Below are 15,739 nucleotides of genomic sequence, written 5' to 3'. Positions count from 1 at the left end.
TCAAAATCCCACCACTTCAAGCAGAAACATGAGCACAGCACACATAAGCGTGTCAGGTTATATCCAGCTTTCTGGAAAACGGTATAAAATCCTCACCCGGAAGCTGACTGGCTAATAAAATAAACTAGAAATCTGTGCAAGATAAGGATTCAGGCCTTTCTATTATGCACTTATATTGTTTAGAATGATCTTGGTAGCAAGGAGTTGGGTAGGTGTTCAAACCCACTCATGCAGCTTCCCTTACACGGGCTTATTAAGCCAAAAATTGTATTCAAGTCCCAAAAATTTCAAAACAACAGGAGATAAACCAGCTTAGCAAGGCCTAAGGACCAGAAGAAAAGCCTTGGTTATCAGCTGGACCAAGTGTGAAAATGCAAAGCGACCCCAGCAGAATCCACCATCCTCACAAAATGACAATTCCCCCATCACTAAAGTCTTCCACAAAAGGTCTCGTGGAAATAGTTATTAAGCCATCAGCAGAACTGCCTCAAGCTTGTATCCATCCTTTGAACTCTCACAAGTCCTTTCTAATTAAATGTGGTTTTTTTCCACAAGAAAGAGAAGTGGCAATGCTGATTTGAATGGAAAAAAGCTCAAGTGTTATTAATACAACCAACATGGAGATGCCAAAGACGGCACCGACAGCAGATACATACCCTGCATTGATTCATCACCACCACCCACATACGCTGGTTTTACTGCACCGAGCACAAAGAAATCTACAGCATCAGCTTTACACAGTTGACATTTTCCTCTACGGTAGCAAAAGCCACTAAAGAGCCGCTGCTTGCCAACTGACATCAGGTACATTTGTTACAGGAAAAAGAATGATACCAAGGTGGGGAAAGAGTAAAGTGTCTGGTAATCCAGTTTAATATGAAATAATTACAGCCGCAATTTGTACAATTAAAACCTATGAAAAATACCCCCCAAATATTCATCTATAAAGCAAAGTGTGGGTTATCCTGTTACACACACTATTAGCTATAGATTGATTTTGTCTATGTTTGGCAGCTAGCTTTCCCTTCTATTAAAATCTCTTACAAAAGGCTATTTGCTGTCTTGTTGCCAGAGACGGTTCTAGCAGCCACTATTTCATTTGACAGTCACGGTACCTACACTGACCAGCTAAGCAACAACTCTCCATCCTTTTCTGTTTGCCTGGGCAGTTTCTTAGGGTAAGAAGCTGAAATGAATCAAAAGAAACTGAAAAGTTCTCTTTTCTGATACATATTGGCCACAGGTAAAAACAGGGGGGAAAAGCAGATCTAAGGCATCCTTTCAGCTAATGGATAATTTTAGATTTCTATTTGGTATTAATTCATTTTTTAAAAACAGAAAAAAAAAATTATATATATCTATACATCTACATATCTATCTATCTATATCTATATATATAGATATAACTCTCCTTGGGTCTTTTTTTCAGATACCCCCACCAGGTGATACAGATGTACACATCCATAGTGTCAGGTAGAAACTCTGCATTAGCCTATGAGTCTATTAATGCAGATCCCCCTCCAAAAAAACAATATTGAAGCTAGTACGGTAATAATTGAGCCATCAGAAAATTCACTTTTTAACCGGTAGACACATTATGAAGTGTTGTATTTAAAAAAACCCTTCCGAGCTCAGGCGGGACCAATGTCCTGGTCCCCTTGAGAGGGACCCAAATGCTGTGAGTGCAGCTGGCAAGTGGAAAAATAAGGCAAAGGAAGGGAAGGAAGAGAATATTCTGTCCTTCAGCATGAGGAGGGCAAAGTCCACAGCTCAAGGGCATGAGATCTGACTCCCTGAGTCACCGTTTCCACTACAGAAATACAAAGGTGTCCAAGTGACGGACGGCACAGGGAAAGGACAAACAACCTGTGGACGTAACGCTGCAGGGGAACAGCAGAATAAACCCTCAAGGACGGGGGAGGGGGGGAACAAATCCTGTAAACGCATTTTCCATTAGCAAACAGCGGCGAGCGAGGTAATATTATGCACCCTTGATTCCAAAATTAAAGCAATCACATGTTGCAAATGAGTCGACCGAGCAGTTTTAGGCAGAGCGGTGCGTATAAAGAACAGTACGTACCCTGACCCTTGTGGTTAACTTCTTTAGCAGCAATCACTTTGTTTATAACAGTCTGAAGGAAATCATTCTCCCCTGCCACCCTGGGTGAAAAACGGGATGATATGTTCAGCTGCTTGTGTCGAATGGCGTCATCCAACGCTAGCCTGGAGGATGCACATGACGACCAACACCAGGAGACAAAGGGTCACAGAAAACCAGAAGTCACAGCAACAAGGGAACACACAAGATCATTTCGTAGTTGTGACAAAGAGTATTTATTAGTCAACGCAAGACAAAGGACAGGAGAGGTAACAAGAAAGACAGAGGAAGATCATTAATCAGCAGAACGCTGATGTACCGCAGAGAAGCGCGGCACACGTGCCTTGTCACTTCTCCCATCGGGGACACGCATGCAGAGGCCCCAGTGACACTTTGTGAGGACGGGAAGATCGTCTCTCACCCAAGAACCCCCTGTGAAGCAGCGAAAACCTACACAGGCAGTGTTCCCTTTAATATATAAATATATACATATATATCAGACTGGCCCCGCGACACTTCCAGGGGCGCTTCTGCCATTCTATAGGTTCAGCTGCCTGAAGGAAACGCTACCGTAAATCTCACAGACGTGGCATAGGAGAAAAGCAGATCATCCAAACATTGTTAAATTTGATGAATAAATGAAAAGATGGAAACTATAAATAAACAGCAGCATTAAGTGTCATTTAAGCAATCTTGCCAAGTGCTTTTGACAGCCATTGTGTTGGTGGCTAGTGAATGAATACAAACAAACAAAGATATGAAAACAGAATTGCATGTGGTACAACAGAAGCAAAGTATGGAATGACAAGAAAAATGTGGCTCATATATACAGCCTAAGTCTACGTTGGAGATAATGACACCGCTATTTATCGTGTGTTTTCGTATTATTCGTATTCTTTGCAATATACTTTTTTTTTTTCAGAAGAAAGTTTTCATTTAGCACAGAAAAAAAAAATCACATTGCACATCTTTTCAAAAAGCTGATTTATATATAGAGAAAAAAATAAATCAGTGTTAATGGAGCAGAAAACTAGATGTTCCATTAGCATCCACTTTGATACACAAAGATTCATTTTCATTGCATACTTCCGCATTCACTAAAATATAAACTCGCTATTGTTTACCAGACAATAAACATATCATGAACGTGCTCTTCCCTAAAAAACCCTGTTTTCCTTGACAAATGGAATTGTACTTGTGATTTCCACTTTACACCCTCTCCAACACTTCAGCAACACAAACTAAACCATTCTGGACATGAGGCTCCCTATAGATCCTGCAGCCTTTGCCAGCCCCGCACCTCCAGACCATAAGGCCTTTCTCAATTAGACCAATTTTCCAAAAGCAAGTTAATTTAGAATTACATTATTTCAATATTTCAGTATATATATATATTATTAAAAACCATCTGAATACCCATTAGTATATTAATCAAGGAATTAAGCTAAGATAATAACGTTTTGCCTTTGTGAGCAGATGGCAATCTAACATTTCACACAATGGGAAAACTAAGCATTCATATTTCATGCACATTTCACTGTCTCTTCTGCCTTTCCCTACTTCATGGAACAAAAACAAAAACATGACCTATGGATGGAACACATTCTCTTTTGTTAATAAGCTTTTACTTCTAGAAGCACTTTCTCTGCATGTATCTACATACCCACAAAAATTCAGGCTATTAAACCCATATAATCTTAATACGATTTTGTGGCTTGAAGTCAAAACTGATTGTTGATAACACATTAAATTCATGTATGTCTGTACTTTAAAGGACACCAACTCCAGCTGAATTATGAGAATATATTGCAGGAGGAATATCAAGCCATCCTTCAAATGCTCGGCTTTTGTTTATACCGCAATTAATGTGGCACCTACTATGAAATTATACCTGCTACCAATAAAAAGGTAAACGTTCTCATTTAAAATCTCACACAAGCCACCTGCAGTGGATGTTGGTAACGCTGCTGGTCTCTATCAGTCTCGGGCAGAGCTAAACTAGCAATATATTGATTTTAAGACCTTCACCTCTTACACATTATCATCCTGAGGGGCTATCGCTATTACACCTAATGGGAAATTACCAAGAAATATTAATAATTACTACTAAAGGTAAAATATCCTACTGAAATAAACTGACCTCAGAAAATCTACAGAACACTTGTTCCAACCAGAAGTTTAAATATTTTTTATCTTAATTCTGTCACTTCTGCTTATTCTTTAAACTATTCCCTACTTACGGTTGAAATGGTATGAAGTGCTGTTTGTCCTCATCGTCAACTTTCCCGTTAATGATGTCAGTAACATCCATTACTGCAAACAAAACCAAAGCGTATTGAATTAAGCGATCGCCATGGGCAGAGGGTGCTGAGGGAACCCCCTGGGGGACTGGAAGCAGCAGTGACTCAGAAGGATGGAGTTACCAACTAAACTCTACAACACAGCAATCGCTCCGATTAAATTTGGGACAATTCTGAGTTTATACAACCCCAGAGAAGTTTCACACCCCCAACTTTCTATGCAAAAATATAATGCGATACAGACGGACATAGCGCAGAGAGTTACCTGCCACTCCAAAAGGTCGCCGCAGCCCAGACGTCAGTTTTCTGGTGTTGTTGTCCCTCAGCTCCATCCTGCCCACTCGCACGATCTGACACACAAAACTGATTTTCTCTCTTTTCAGGTCTTTGCTGCCCAGGTCCTAGAAACAGTAGTTTCTTCAGATTACTTTATTTGAATTTCAAGCTCCTTTTTAGTAGGCAGAAGGTTTGCTGCTCAGAATTTGCCTTCACCTCTAACACCAGGGCAAAACGTTCTAGCAGTAAAGGAGTTTCTTAACTTGACTTCTATGTAAACTAACTGCTTAGGAGGTCAAATCACTTCTGGCAAGTTAAAACGTCAAAGAGCAACTCTGTTTTTAGCCAGGTGTTGAGAAGATTGAGCGGTCACTTATGAGAAACATCTCATGTGATCCTTCCCCATGATCATCACCTGCAGAGGTAACTCCACACTGTTCACATACAGATCATCCCATTCCTCACTCACAAGCTATGAAACAAGCGCTTTCAAGTTTTCCAGGTGAACTGAGTGCGCACACACTTACGGTGAACACGGCTCGGAGGTTGTGCAATCTGTCGATGTCTTTAGGGAGTCCGCAGCTCGACCATCGCACCAAGTAGTTTTCACTGAAAATAAAAAAACACATAATATTTAGAGGACTTTTTGTTTAAATAGCTTCTTTTGACATCACAAGACAAAATCAACTGCAGAATTTACAGAAGACTTGCTAAGCGAGGGCATGCGGCTTCGCAGGTGCGTTGATGTCCCATCAGAGCTCAGTTTTCGGGGAACCACAGGCACAGCGTGACCCCAAAACCTGCCCATGGTGAAGGGACCTGCCTGATGCTCTGTGGAACATGATGACAAAGTGCTGCTTTCCCAAATGATCGTCTCCTACGCCCTTCCCAGAAAGGTGACTTTCACCCTCATCCTGCCTCGCTGCTATGACTGAGCAAGCACAGATTAGGGAACACACTCAGGAGTACACTCACCTGATAAATTTTGATTCCAGTGGATCATACAGAGACATCAGCACTTCAGCATCTTCTCCTATTTTACAGACTACATTTTTTAAATTTACAAATAATGCAAATGAAGGGGTGGCAGCAAACTTGGCTTGGCGGTTGATGTCGATATTCTGTTTCTGAGACTGTAATTCAAGAACAGAAGAAACTTAACTTAGCAAACACCTAACCACTATAAAACCTTCCCAAAACTTCTCAGACAGAAGAAGAGGGGTTTTCTGTTGAGTGTCTACTCCAGGATGTATTTTCTCGATCTGCCTTGAATATACCTAACCAAAAACAGAGAGGAAGTTTGTTCTTCATTTTGTCTGGTGGTTTTGTACGGAGTGCCCAGAAAGTCAGAGAAACCAGTGATATTTCCGCAGGTTATCCACCCCTTGGATTTATGCACCCGGGACAACAAGAAACTGGCTGAGGCAGTGACAAAGAAACAACTTTGGATGCAAAAATGTAATAGTTTAAATGCTATTTAAACTGGTGTATCTTTACACCATGTTCGGTAAGGGCTGCGTGTGTACAGCCCATTGCAACTCAACGAGACGCAGCAACTCATGAAGTTGCACCAATGCACCCATGAGCGGCTCCTTGTGCTCCACTACCCGCTGCTGATGTGGGCTGCATTCCTTACAACAGAAACGTTCTGCCTCTTAATAATAAAGATTTGAATTGCAAAGAAGCAGATTGTTCAAGTCTGAGAACGTCTTTAAGTTTGCGCCTCGTATTTCAAACAAATGTTCAGGATTGGCGTACAGAAATCTCACAAATATAGTGAGGACGTTATCCTACTTCATTCTCAAAAATAAACTCATGACAACCAAATGTACAAACCTGCTACATATGAGTCCCTGATATCAACCTACAAATGTAGCTGACTTATTGATGTACATCTTAACCGTATATTCTACTAAGCCCTTTAAAGGATGACAAAGACAAACAGCCCAAAACAAACAAGTTCTTACAAAATGTTTAATCCTGCTAACTCTTCATAAACATATTGAATTGTTCATCACCAATGCTAAAAATAAGTCACCTAGTTTACAGCCTTATGTTTCAAAGAGAAAAGCATATAATATCTTACTTTTTCCTCCTGTAGCCTCTCTTCAACTTGCTTGGAAGCTATTTCGTGTGCTCTGAAAAGGCTGATGGTGCTGGTCTGCTCGGGGTCCAAAATATTGCCATCTTCATCTCTAACAACTAGATCTAAATCAAGAATTCTAAACAAAGAAAAACACGCTTGTGAATTTACAGTGCTCAAATAAATGCTTAAAAATCACCTGACAAGCATTTAACATTAGTCATGCACACCTGACATACGACAGAAAAAGAATATTCATTGATATGTGATAAAACTATTTAAGATGTCATCAACCAGCCCTGGCTGAAGTCGCTTTTTCGCACAGCACAGAAGAAATCAATGTAAATGAAACAGCAGAACAGCTGGGGAAGTAATTTCTTAAACAACTAAATCTGCAGGAGACTTTGTCTCCTCCTCTGATCCATCTGACAGTTTGAACAACCAACCACTACAGTCCCACCACACACAAACTGGCCAGTTCATTTCATCCCACTCCACATTCTCCTCCAAAGCAAGACGTTCACATTTTAGCAAAAACCTATGAGATACAAGAGGACATAAGCTGTTTCTTCTAACTCTGTTTCTTCTAACTTCTTCCATCACTTCTCGTGATGGAGCTGCTCTAACCTTGGTTTTCAACTATGTTTGATCAACGAGCTCCAATCAAACTGGCAGTATTTGATAAGCCAGGCAGAGGTTCATGGTTTATCTCAGTCCCCTTTGGACATGATCCACAAACACCTGAGAACAGGAGCTGTAGCAGAGAAGATGTGTTTCAGGTTCTTACAGGATCACTCCTCGTCCCCCCCAACAAGAGGGAAACTTGGAGGTGTTAAAGCCCTGAGTGGGGTCAATAGAAAAACCCCTCCAATTAATTGTACTGTATTAATTAAAAGGTGGATGAACATCACCCAAGCAAGCTGACGAGTGCAGCAGTGGCCTATAACGAAACATCTCCAAAGCTCTACTCTGGACTTATTGGAAACTCGCTTAAGAATCCCTGCAACACCAAGCTCCCAGATGAGTTTTCTAGTGAGAAAATGAATTGAAACCAAAAGGAAAAGCAGCCAAAATCATCTCATTGCTCCCCAGTGCTGTTCCCCGGGGCAGCAGCCACAGAGGGCAACAAAGATGCTGCAGGGAGTGGAGCATCTCCCGTGTGAGGAAAGGCTGAGGGAGCTGGGGCTCTGGAGCTGGACAAGAGGACACTGAGGGGGGACTCATTCACGGGGATCAATATGGAAAGGGGGAGTGTCAGGAGGATGGAGCCAGGCTCTGCTGGTGACAACCAGTGACAGGACAAGGGGCAATGGGTGCAAAGGGGAACACAAAAGGTTCCACTTAAATTTGAGGAGAAACTTCTTCATGGTGAGGGTGTCAGAGCCTGGCCCAGGCTGCCCAGGGAGGTTGTGGAGTCTCCTTCTGTGCAGACATTCCAACCCGCCTGGACACCTTCCTGTGTAACCTCATCTGGGTGTTCCTGCTCCATGGGGGGATTGCACTGGATGAGCTTTCCAGGGCCCTTCCAACCCCTGACACTCTGGGATGCTGTGATCCACTTGTCCCCAGCAGCAGAGTCTTTCTGCAGAGGGAACGGGAGCTCCAGATTTCAGAGAACAGATTAACCACGCAGCCTCCTACGCACCAACAGGACAAGAACGTTTGCACAGACTGTCAAATAAATAGAAGCAAACACTCCTTTGATTTAATTTCTTTGTTTTATCCTTTAGCTTGCAAATGATCCTTAGAAAAAAATGTGATTTTTTTTTTCCTAAGTGTCCCAGTTACAGATCTTTGCAAGTGAACGATCAACAAAATTACCTGACCCAATTTCAAAAAAATACAAGTTCATCAGACTGTTTTTACTTCCTCAGTTATTTTGCCAACATCCAGTGAAACTGTTGTATTTATAGAAAAAACTTATTTAAAAATCAGCATTTCACAAAACAGGAATAGTTTGGATATGATTAGACCAGAAAACATTGCTAAAAGGCATCATTAATTCATTCCGTCTGGATACTGAAATCATCATTCATGCTTACTTCAGACAAAAGTGAATGTACGGCTACATTTAAAACATATGGTATCTTTCAGTTGTGATTATTTACTTGGAAGTTCAAATCCACTTCCCTCCTGTCCTCCATAGACAATGTTCTGATCACTTAATTAGTCCATTGGAACATTAGGAATATAAAGCACAGCACAAGATGTTCTATTGTATTTGAACGCTCGGCATCTGGAGGTTATTCGGAGTAACTTTAACCAACTCCTGAGACAGATGGCAAAACACAGCGGCCAAACAAATAACATCAATAGCATCTGGTTAATTGTCTACTGAGGTACAACAGTCCGTATCTTGGATTAGAAATGATAATTACTGACTGAATGCAGTTACTGATGATATTTTAATTTCTTTTTTTAAATCACAACTTCCGCTGATAAAGCGCGTGAACAGAAACACCACAAATTTGGCAGCTCTTAAGGAATAAAACACAAATAGCTGAAATCTGATGAGTTATTTATATCACAAGGGATTTAAAGAAAGAAAACTTTTCCAGTCCCCAGGTGCTACAACGCTGCCTCTCAGTCTTCAAAACATCGCTTCGAGTAATTTCCTGATTGAAGAGCAAGACGTGATTTCTCATTTTCAATCAAAACATAAAGCCATAACTGTATACACAACTTGTAACCTAAAAAATATTGTAAAGATTTTGCTTAAATCCGGACCTCTTTGGGGTTTTTTTTGGTAAATATTTCCTTCACAATTTCCATTCTCTTCTGTTAAATAGATACTTTCTTTTATTAAATCTGTCTGTTAATCTTTTGGTACAAGCTGGCTACTATGTAAGTAGAGGAACAATGAGCTAAATGATGCTTAGGAGCCAAATCCTTCAACATCACATCACCGCTTGGTGACCTTAGGGCACGGGCAGCTGGTCTGTTGAGAAGGCAACAACTGTTTATGCCGCAGAAGCGAGTAGAGTTTCAATTCTATTTCAAATGGATGCAATACTTGCACTTTTCGATTGACCTTAAAAATTACAGCTTCATACCAGTATCAAATTGATTAGATCATGAAGTGGGTGATTCCACTTTACATATGATAATTTGTACTATACTTTAAAAGATACTATATCAACTTTTTCATCTTGCTATAACAGGACTGTTAATATTCTACTGTTACATCTCCATAAACACAGGAATAAAAGAATCCTGCCAGGAGTCCCTGACAGCTCACGTGCATTACACCAGCTGACTTGGTTTAAAGCACAGACACTTGGAAAATATCATTCACAAACCTGTTGCCATAATCAATTTTGGCAGTCACTTTCTTCTTCAGTTCTTTGAGCTCATCTTGGGGAAGGGTCCCAGACAATATTTGAGATCTCCACTCAATCAGGTCATATATCATGTGGCGTACGCTGCGAAACATTTCTCTGTTGTCTTGCTGTTTGGAGGAAAAGAAGTGGGTAGAAGTTAGTTTACAAGTCTACTGAGCATCTTTTAAATATATATAATAGATTGCAATTACAAAATATGAATGCAAAAGGCTAAGAGTCTACAAATAGCTTCAAAACGAGAGTCTGACTTTCTATAGCACAGAATATTGAATATAAAGAGTCTTACGCTCTGCTTTAGGTATCTAAGGAAGTGTAAATGCTTGTGTTTATGTTACCTTAAAACCCAGGTCATATTCAGAACGGGCATTCAAGGGAAAGACACCCCTTTCTTGGTTCACAGAGCAACTTCACTCAATGACCCTCTACACTGAGTACAACAGGACTAAAATGAGCACATTTTAACAGTAAAAGGCTCTAGTTCTGCAATTCTCCATCTGCAACACATCACAGAATCCTTCCCCCCCAGTTAAACCTCCAGAATAACACTTCAATAATTCCTCAGTGCGCAAAGCCAAGCACATCAGTATCTTATGAGACCACATGTAACATCTAAAGGAAGGTAAAAAAAGATCAGGGAAGCACTAAGCCTTACAGGAAGTTCATTGTTTATAGAGGCTGGAACTATGGATATTATCAGTGCCAGCAGCATATGCAAACTTTACCTGACAACATGCAGCTAGGTTAGGACTCTGGAAGATAAAGTTCCAGACTTAAAACACAAGAAACCTCTTTTCTGAAGTGTTTTCTATAGGAATGCCCATAGACACACGCATTCGGAGAGAACAAGAAAATAAATCTTAACTTCATCCACAAAACAGAATTTGCCACGTTCGTTTAAACTGTGGACAGTGCATATACACAACAACTTTAGCACAAACAAACAAGACGACGCAAAACTAAAGCTGCAGAACAACCACCTTGCTGGTTTTATTGTGAAATAGAACGTCAAGACCACGAAAATGCAGAGGCCCTAAATACTTTGTTCTTACTGAGGAGTTGTCTCTCTTACTGCCTTCATAACCCTCAAGATCTCAAAATGAATATATCTTCCTAAATACTCCATATCTATGAATTATACAGGCCACACGTAGCTGTCTTTCATTTAGACTACACCTAGGCCCTATATGGCTGAGAACAACCGGAATAATCATTTATATATAGTGGAAAATTTTATTTTAAAGATGAGAAACTGTAGAAGTTGCAGGAAAATAATTTGACTCAAACACTCAGGGGAAAAAAAATACCTAACTGTGTATCTTAAAGACTTCAAGCCTGTTCAGATTATCAAAAAGCTGACTTGATTATAGTGTGAGAACCTTCACAGAGAGAAAATACCCGTTATTAAAGGCTCTTTAATGCAGCAGAGAAAGACATAACAGGCACGTACGGCTGGAAGCTAAATACAGACAAACCCAAACGGGAAAGGGATTCATGATTTTCGATGCTGCAGGTAATCAAACTAGTGAGATGCAGAACGTTCCACGTCCTCTGCTACCAGCAAATCAAAACTGAAAACCTATTCAATATTCAAACACAAATTACAAACTGAACAAAGGCATAAATGTGGTCATTTTAAGAGTTTTGATACTCAAGATGTGGACAACATGGTGTATCTCTATAGTCTGGCAACTCCAATGCACCAATGCTCTTTTTGGCAGTTGGCCTCATGCAATTTAATTAACGGATATCCTTGAGATACAAACTCTAAACCAACTCATTAAGTGATGTATCTGCTCAGAGTGAAGGTGTCCCAAGGACTGGAACTCTTTCTGCTACAGGACAGAGGCCACTGGAGCATCAAACTGGTAAAGTGCCACAGTATTATTTGTTCATGTGTCTTCATGGAAGCAAATGCATGACAAATGAGATGTTCAACATCCATGGTTAGAACAAGTGATTCCCGCACCAGGAGAATTTCGTAATCTCCTAAAAGTTGCTGCTACAAAGAGCACACACAAGTCTTGGTAAGAAAACTTCTCTTGCTGTTCCTCCATTCTTATTGCACATGCACCACAAACAAGTCCTGTGTGGTTCTACAAGTGGTATTTCTCTAACGAATAATTTTTTCCTAATATCCAATCTAAACCTCCCCTGGCACAACTTGGGACCATTTCCTCTCATTCTGTCACCTGCTACTTGGGAGAAGAGACCAACACCCTTCATTCTACAAGGTTGTAGGATCTTCCAGGTAGTTGTTCTGCCTGTCCCCTTCTTCCTTGCTCCTCATCACATGGACTCTTTAGTATTACATCACATTAAAGCTCTCTCTTTAACATATAAACTGCTTCTCTTCATACGAAATATTATCCTTCACCTCATCTACTGCAACACTACATCACTTCCAGCATACTCTATTTTTAATCTTCGTTTTCATGGGTGTGATTAAAAACCACCTTAGTCAACACAAGCATCTTCATTCCCAGTTACTGTCTTCATTACACAGTTTGCACTTGTAGTTTCATGGCTGTTGGATCTTTCTATTATCCCATCTGAGAGACTATCAATGCAAATGCTTAGCACTGTACATTTCTAAGAATACATTCTTATGTGCTTGGAACCGAACCATATGAAAATAATCAGGCGTGTAACTTAAGGTCAAGATAAAATGGGAAAAATCAAACTCAAGTACAAGAATACTGAGAGGTAAGAGGCCTACACTGATGATTTTTCAAAGGTTTAACTTTATACCCACAAACTTGATATCAAACATTCAATTTTTTCATAACATAGAACAACAGCCTTAAGAACTGCCCTGTAAACCATTTTCTTCATTTCTTTAATGCAATTCTACATCAGATTTTTCCAAGTCTGCATAGATCTTAAAAATCAAATGTATTCTGTAATAGTGTCCCATGAAAAGTGGGTAATAATTGCTCAACAAGTTATTGTTACATCAAATTAACACTCTAAAAACCTGATTCTCCACAAGACAGAGTATTTGAGAAAATATGCAAAAGAGACGCTACTGAGATTTCTGCCTTAACACAGAAGACGCTAAATAGATTTTCCTTCCCAATTCTCACTGTACCTTTCACAGCATCACTCTCTTCATCAACCATATACTACTGCAAACGTTTTCCTAAGCTGATACTTACAACATACAATTGCCGCCATATTATGGACCATTCCCGCAGCGTTGTGGTGACCTCCTGAATCAAAGGGAGCTCGTTGGGTATCACTGTCTCATGTTGCCTGAAGAGAAAAAAGAGTTGTAATTAAGCAGTAGCTTTGGGAAGGATGGTAGAATCGCTACGAAGGAACTGCTTCTTCCAATAATGACAGGGTTGAAGAGAACATCATTTATAAACTTTGTGAGTTAAAAAATGATGTATTATCAGCTACAGAAGTGGTGAACACCAGTACAACCATGAGACATAAATGGTACTTTGGTGGGCTGGAATTATGCTCCTGAGCTCACACTTGTCCCCCTAATTCTTTATTTCTAAACTCACAAGATAAGGATATCGATACACACCTCACCACACCATTTGTTATTGAGACACTGATTTTACACTAAGCAACCAAGACGAAAGCCAAATATGCACAATCAACAATGCCGTGGTGCTAACGCGCAATTGTTCCTCAGAATATTGCCCTTGTAAAGAAAAATTAAGCGTGCAAGTCATTACCATTAAGTTTCTGTATGACTCGCTTTAAAATTACGTGCCACAAAAGTAAGAAACAACAGCAAGGTCTTTTAATATTTCAGAAGTAGGGTACTTAATGGCAGTTTTATAATCAGCAAGAAAGATGTCATTATGCAGCAATCTCATGATTAGTAGTTTTATCATTTACATATTTAACAGTGTATAAAAATAAATCTGCTACAAAGGAAGAAAATATTTCAATCCTGTTTCACTCCGTTTCGTTCCTGGCTAATTATTTATTAATTTCACTTCACCTTTTTCCCCTGGGATTTGGTTGGGGTTTTTTTTTCCCTGGTTTTAACTAAATTTTTGTTGGGAACTTTTACTTGCACGTGTGGCAAATTTGATTTAATATATAGAGATCTGAACTTTAACAACTGTTTAATAACAAAAAGCAGCCCAAACTATTTAGTGTAACATGTCAAGGAAGGGAGCAGGAGAATCACAAAATGAACAATTCCACAGAAATGTCTCGGTAAGGCAGAAAATGACACCTGGATAATGGCTTTTGGCCAAGAGTCCAGTCTACAACATTTACAGATGAGGGAATTTAAGAAACTACTTAAATTTCGTGTGCATTAACAAAAGGTATCTCGTATCAAAGACCTCTTCAAACATACCAGGCAGATGCCAGAAGATTCAAGGGCTGGAAGATAAAATAAGCTGGAAAAACTGAATTTAGAACTAAAGCAGGGGGTGCAGGAAGCTGATCTAGGTAATTATTGAGAGAGTAATAAAGGCAATAAAGAAAAATGGTAAATTATTAATTCTCCTGAAACAGATTAATACAGAGACGGTTCTGCTTTAGCTCAACTCCATAATAACGCAGCTAAAGACAATACCAGCCAGAAGCGCCTTCGAACTTGAGCTGAGTTACCAATTTAAAAGATTTTTAAAAAGAAACACACATACTTTCATCATTAGCCACTCAACTAACTGGAAAGAAGTGTTAATTAGCTGCTAATACACCAAAATTATATTGGTACAAATAGGAAAACAGCTTTTCATTATCTTTAGACTTACCCTTTGCCTTCAACTGTTGCTTCCTTAAGATGTATATAGGAGGCAGGAAATATGCCCTTTGAGAGGGAAGGGAAGAAGAAATGTTTTAAATAACCAGTCACACATAACATATCGTATCTACTACCTAAAAATATGCCAAGACACACTCGGGTTTGCAGAGCTACTGACACTCTCTTGAGCATCAGAATAATTGTGTTGCTGTGTTGTGGGGTTTTTTTTAAGGTATGTTTAAATTCTGCATTGCATGTCCTTTCAAAAGGTGTTATTGTAACCTTAGCAAATACAGATTACGTGTTTTCAAACCTGTCTTCAACATATTGAAGAATTCTCTTTTCTCCAATGTTTTCAGGCTTCCCATTAAAATAAACACTGTGTGAGAACAGGAATTCTATGGGGCTGCCTTGCTGCAAAATAAATTGGCAAATACAGACCACAGACCACAACCAGCAGTACATAAACTATATATAACGCAGTGTCTTCTCCCAACAACGTATTGTCAGTGCTACAAGCCAAAAACCACCTCCACACACACTGTTGCCAAACACCAGGACTGTTTTTCCAAAAAAATAAGTTCTAAATTAATCTCTAGATTTCAAAGATACAATAATACTTTCCAAATAGTGTAAGCTCGTTTAAAAAATTAATGTAAGTCAAGCGGAGAAAAATCAGTTTCCTCCACCTGCGCCTTTGAGGTGGTTGTTCAGCTTTCTTATCTGGGAACATACAAAAAAGAACTTATAAAGTTATAGAAACCGGGGGGTTCTTCTGGTTCAACTAAAACATAAAATTAAAAGAAATCGCTACATTGAGCAGACAATGCAGCAACACATGGAATTCATTTAAGGCAAGAAGAGCATGCATTGGATTCATGGGCTGTACGAGGCGTGTTTGCAAAATACGGCTCATCAGAA

The 15,739-nt window shown here is 39.7% G+C and overlaps 1 protein-coding gene across 1 annotated transcript in view; it reads right to left on the bottom strand.

Annotated features, from left to right (window-relative positions):
• Positions 1 to 15,739, bottom strand: part of DOCK1 (dedicator of cytokinesis 1) — a gene marked incomplete at its 5' end in the record, with an annotated part of 272,626 nt that overhangs the window by 231,344 nt on the left and 25,543 nt on the right. Inside the window, 9 exons of the mRNA XM_080347839.1 lie at positions 2,081 to 2,160; positions 4,339 to 4,411; positions 4,664 to 4,799; positions 5,202 to 5,283; positions 5,650 to 5,807; positions 6,761 to 6,896; positions 10,057 to 10,205; positions 13,254 to 13,350; positions 14,829 to 14,884. Coding sequence (XP_080203965.1) covers positions 2,081 to 2,160; positions 4,339 to 4,411; positions 4,664 to 4,799; positions 5,202 to 5,283; positions 5,650 to 5,807; positions 6,761 to 6,896; positions 10,057 to 10,205; positions 13,254 to 13,350; positions 14,829 to 14,884 — 967 coding nt within the window. The remainder of the gene's footprint in view (positions 1 to 2,080; positions 2,161 to 4,338; positions 4,412 to 4,663; positions 4,800 to 5,201; positions 5,284 to 5,649; positions 5,808 to 6,760; positions 6,897 to 10,056; positions 10,206 to 13,253; positions 13,351 to 14,828; positions 14,885 to 15,739) is intronic.

Source organism: Nesoenas mayeri (assembly GCF_963082525.1).
Source record: "Nesoenas mayeri genome assembly, chromosome: 7".
Taxonomy (NCBI): domain Eukaryota; kingdom Metazoa; phylum Chordata; class Aves; order Columbiformes; family Columbidae; genus Nesoenas; species Nesoenas mayeri.
This window is presented reverse-complemented; position numbering and strand designations above follow the sequence as displayed.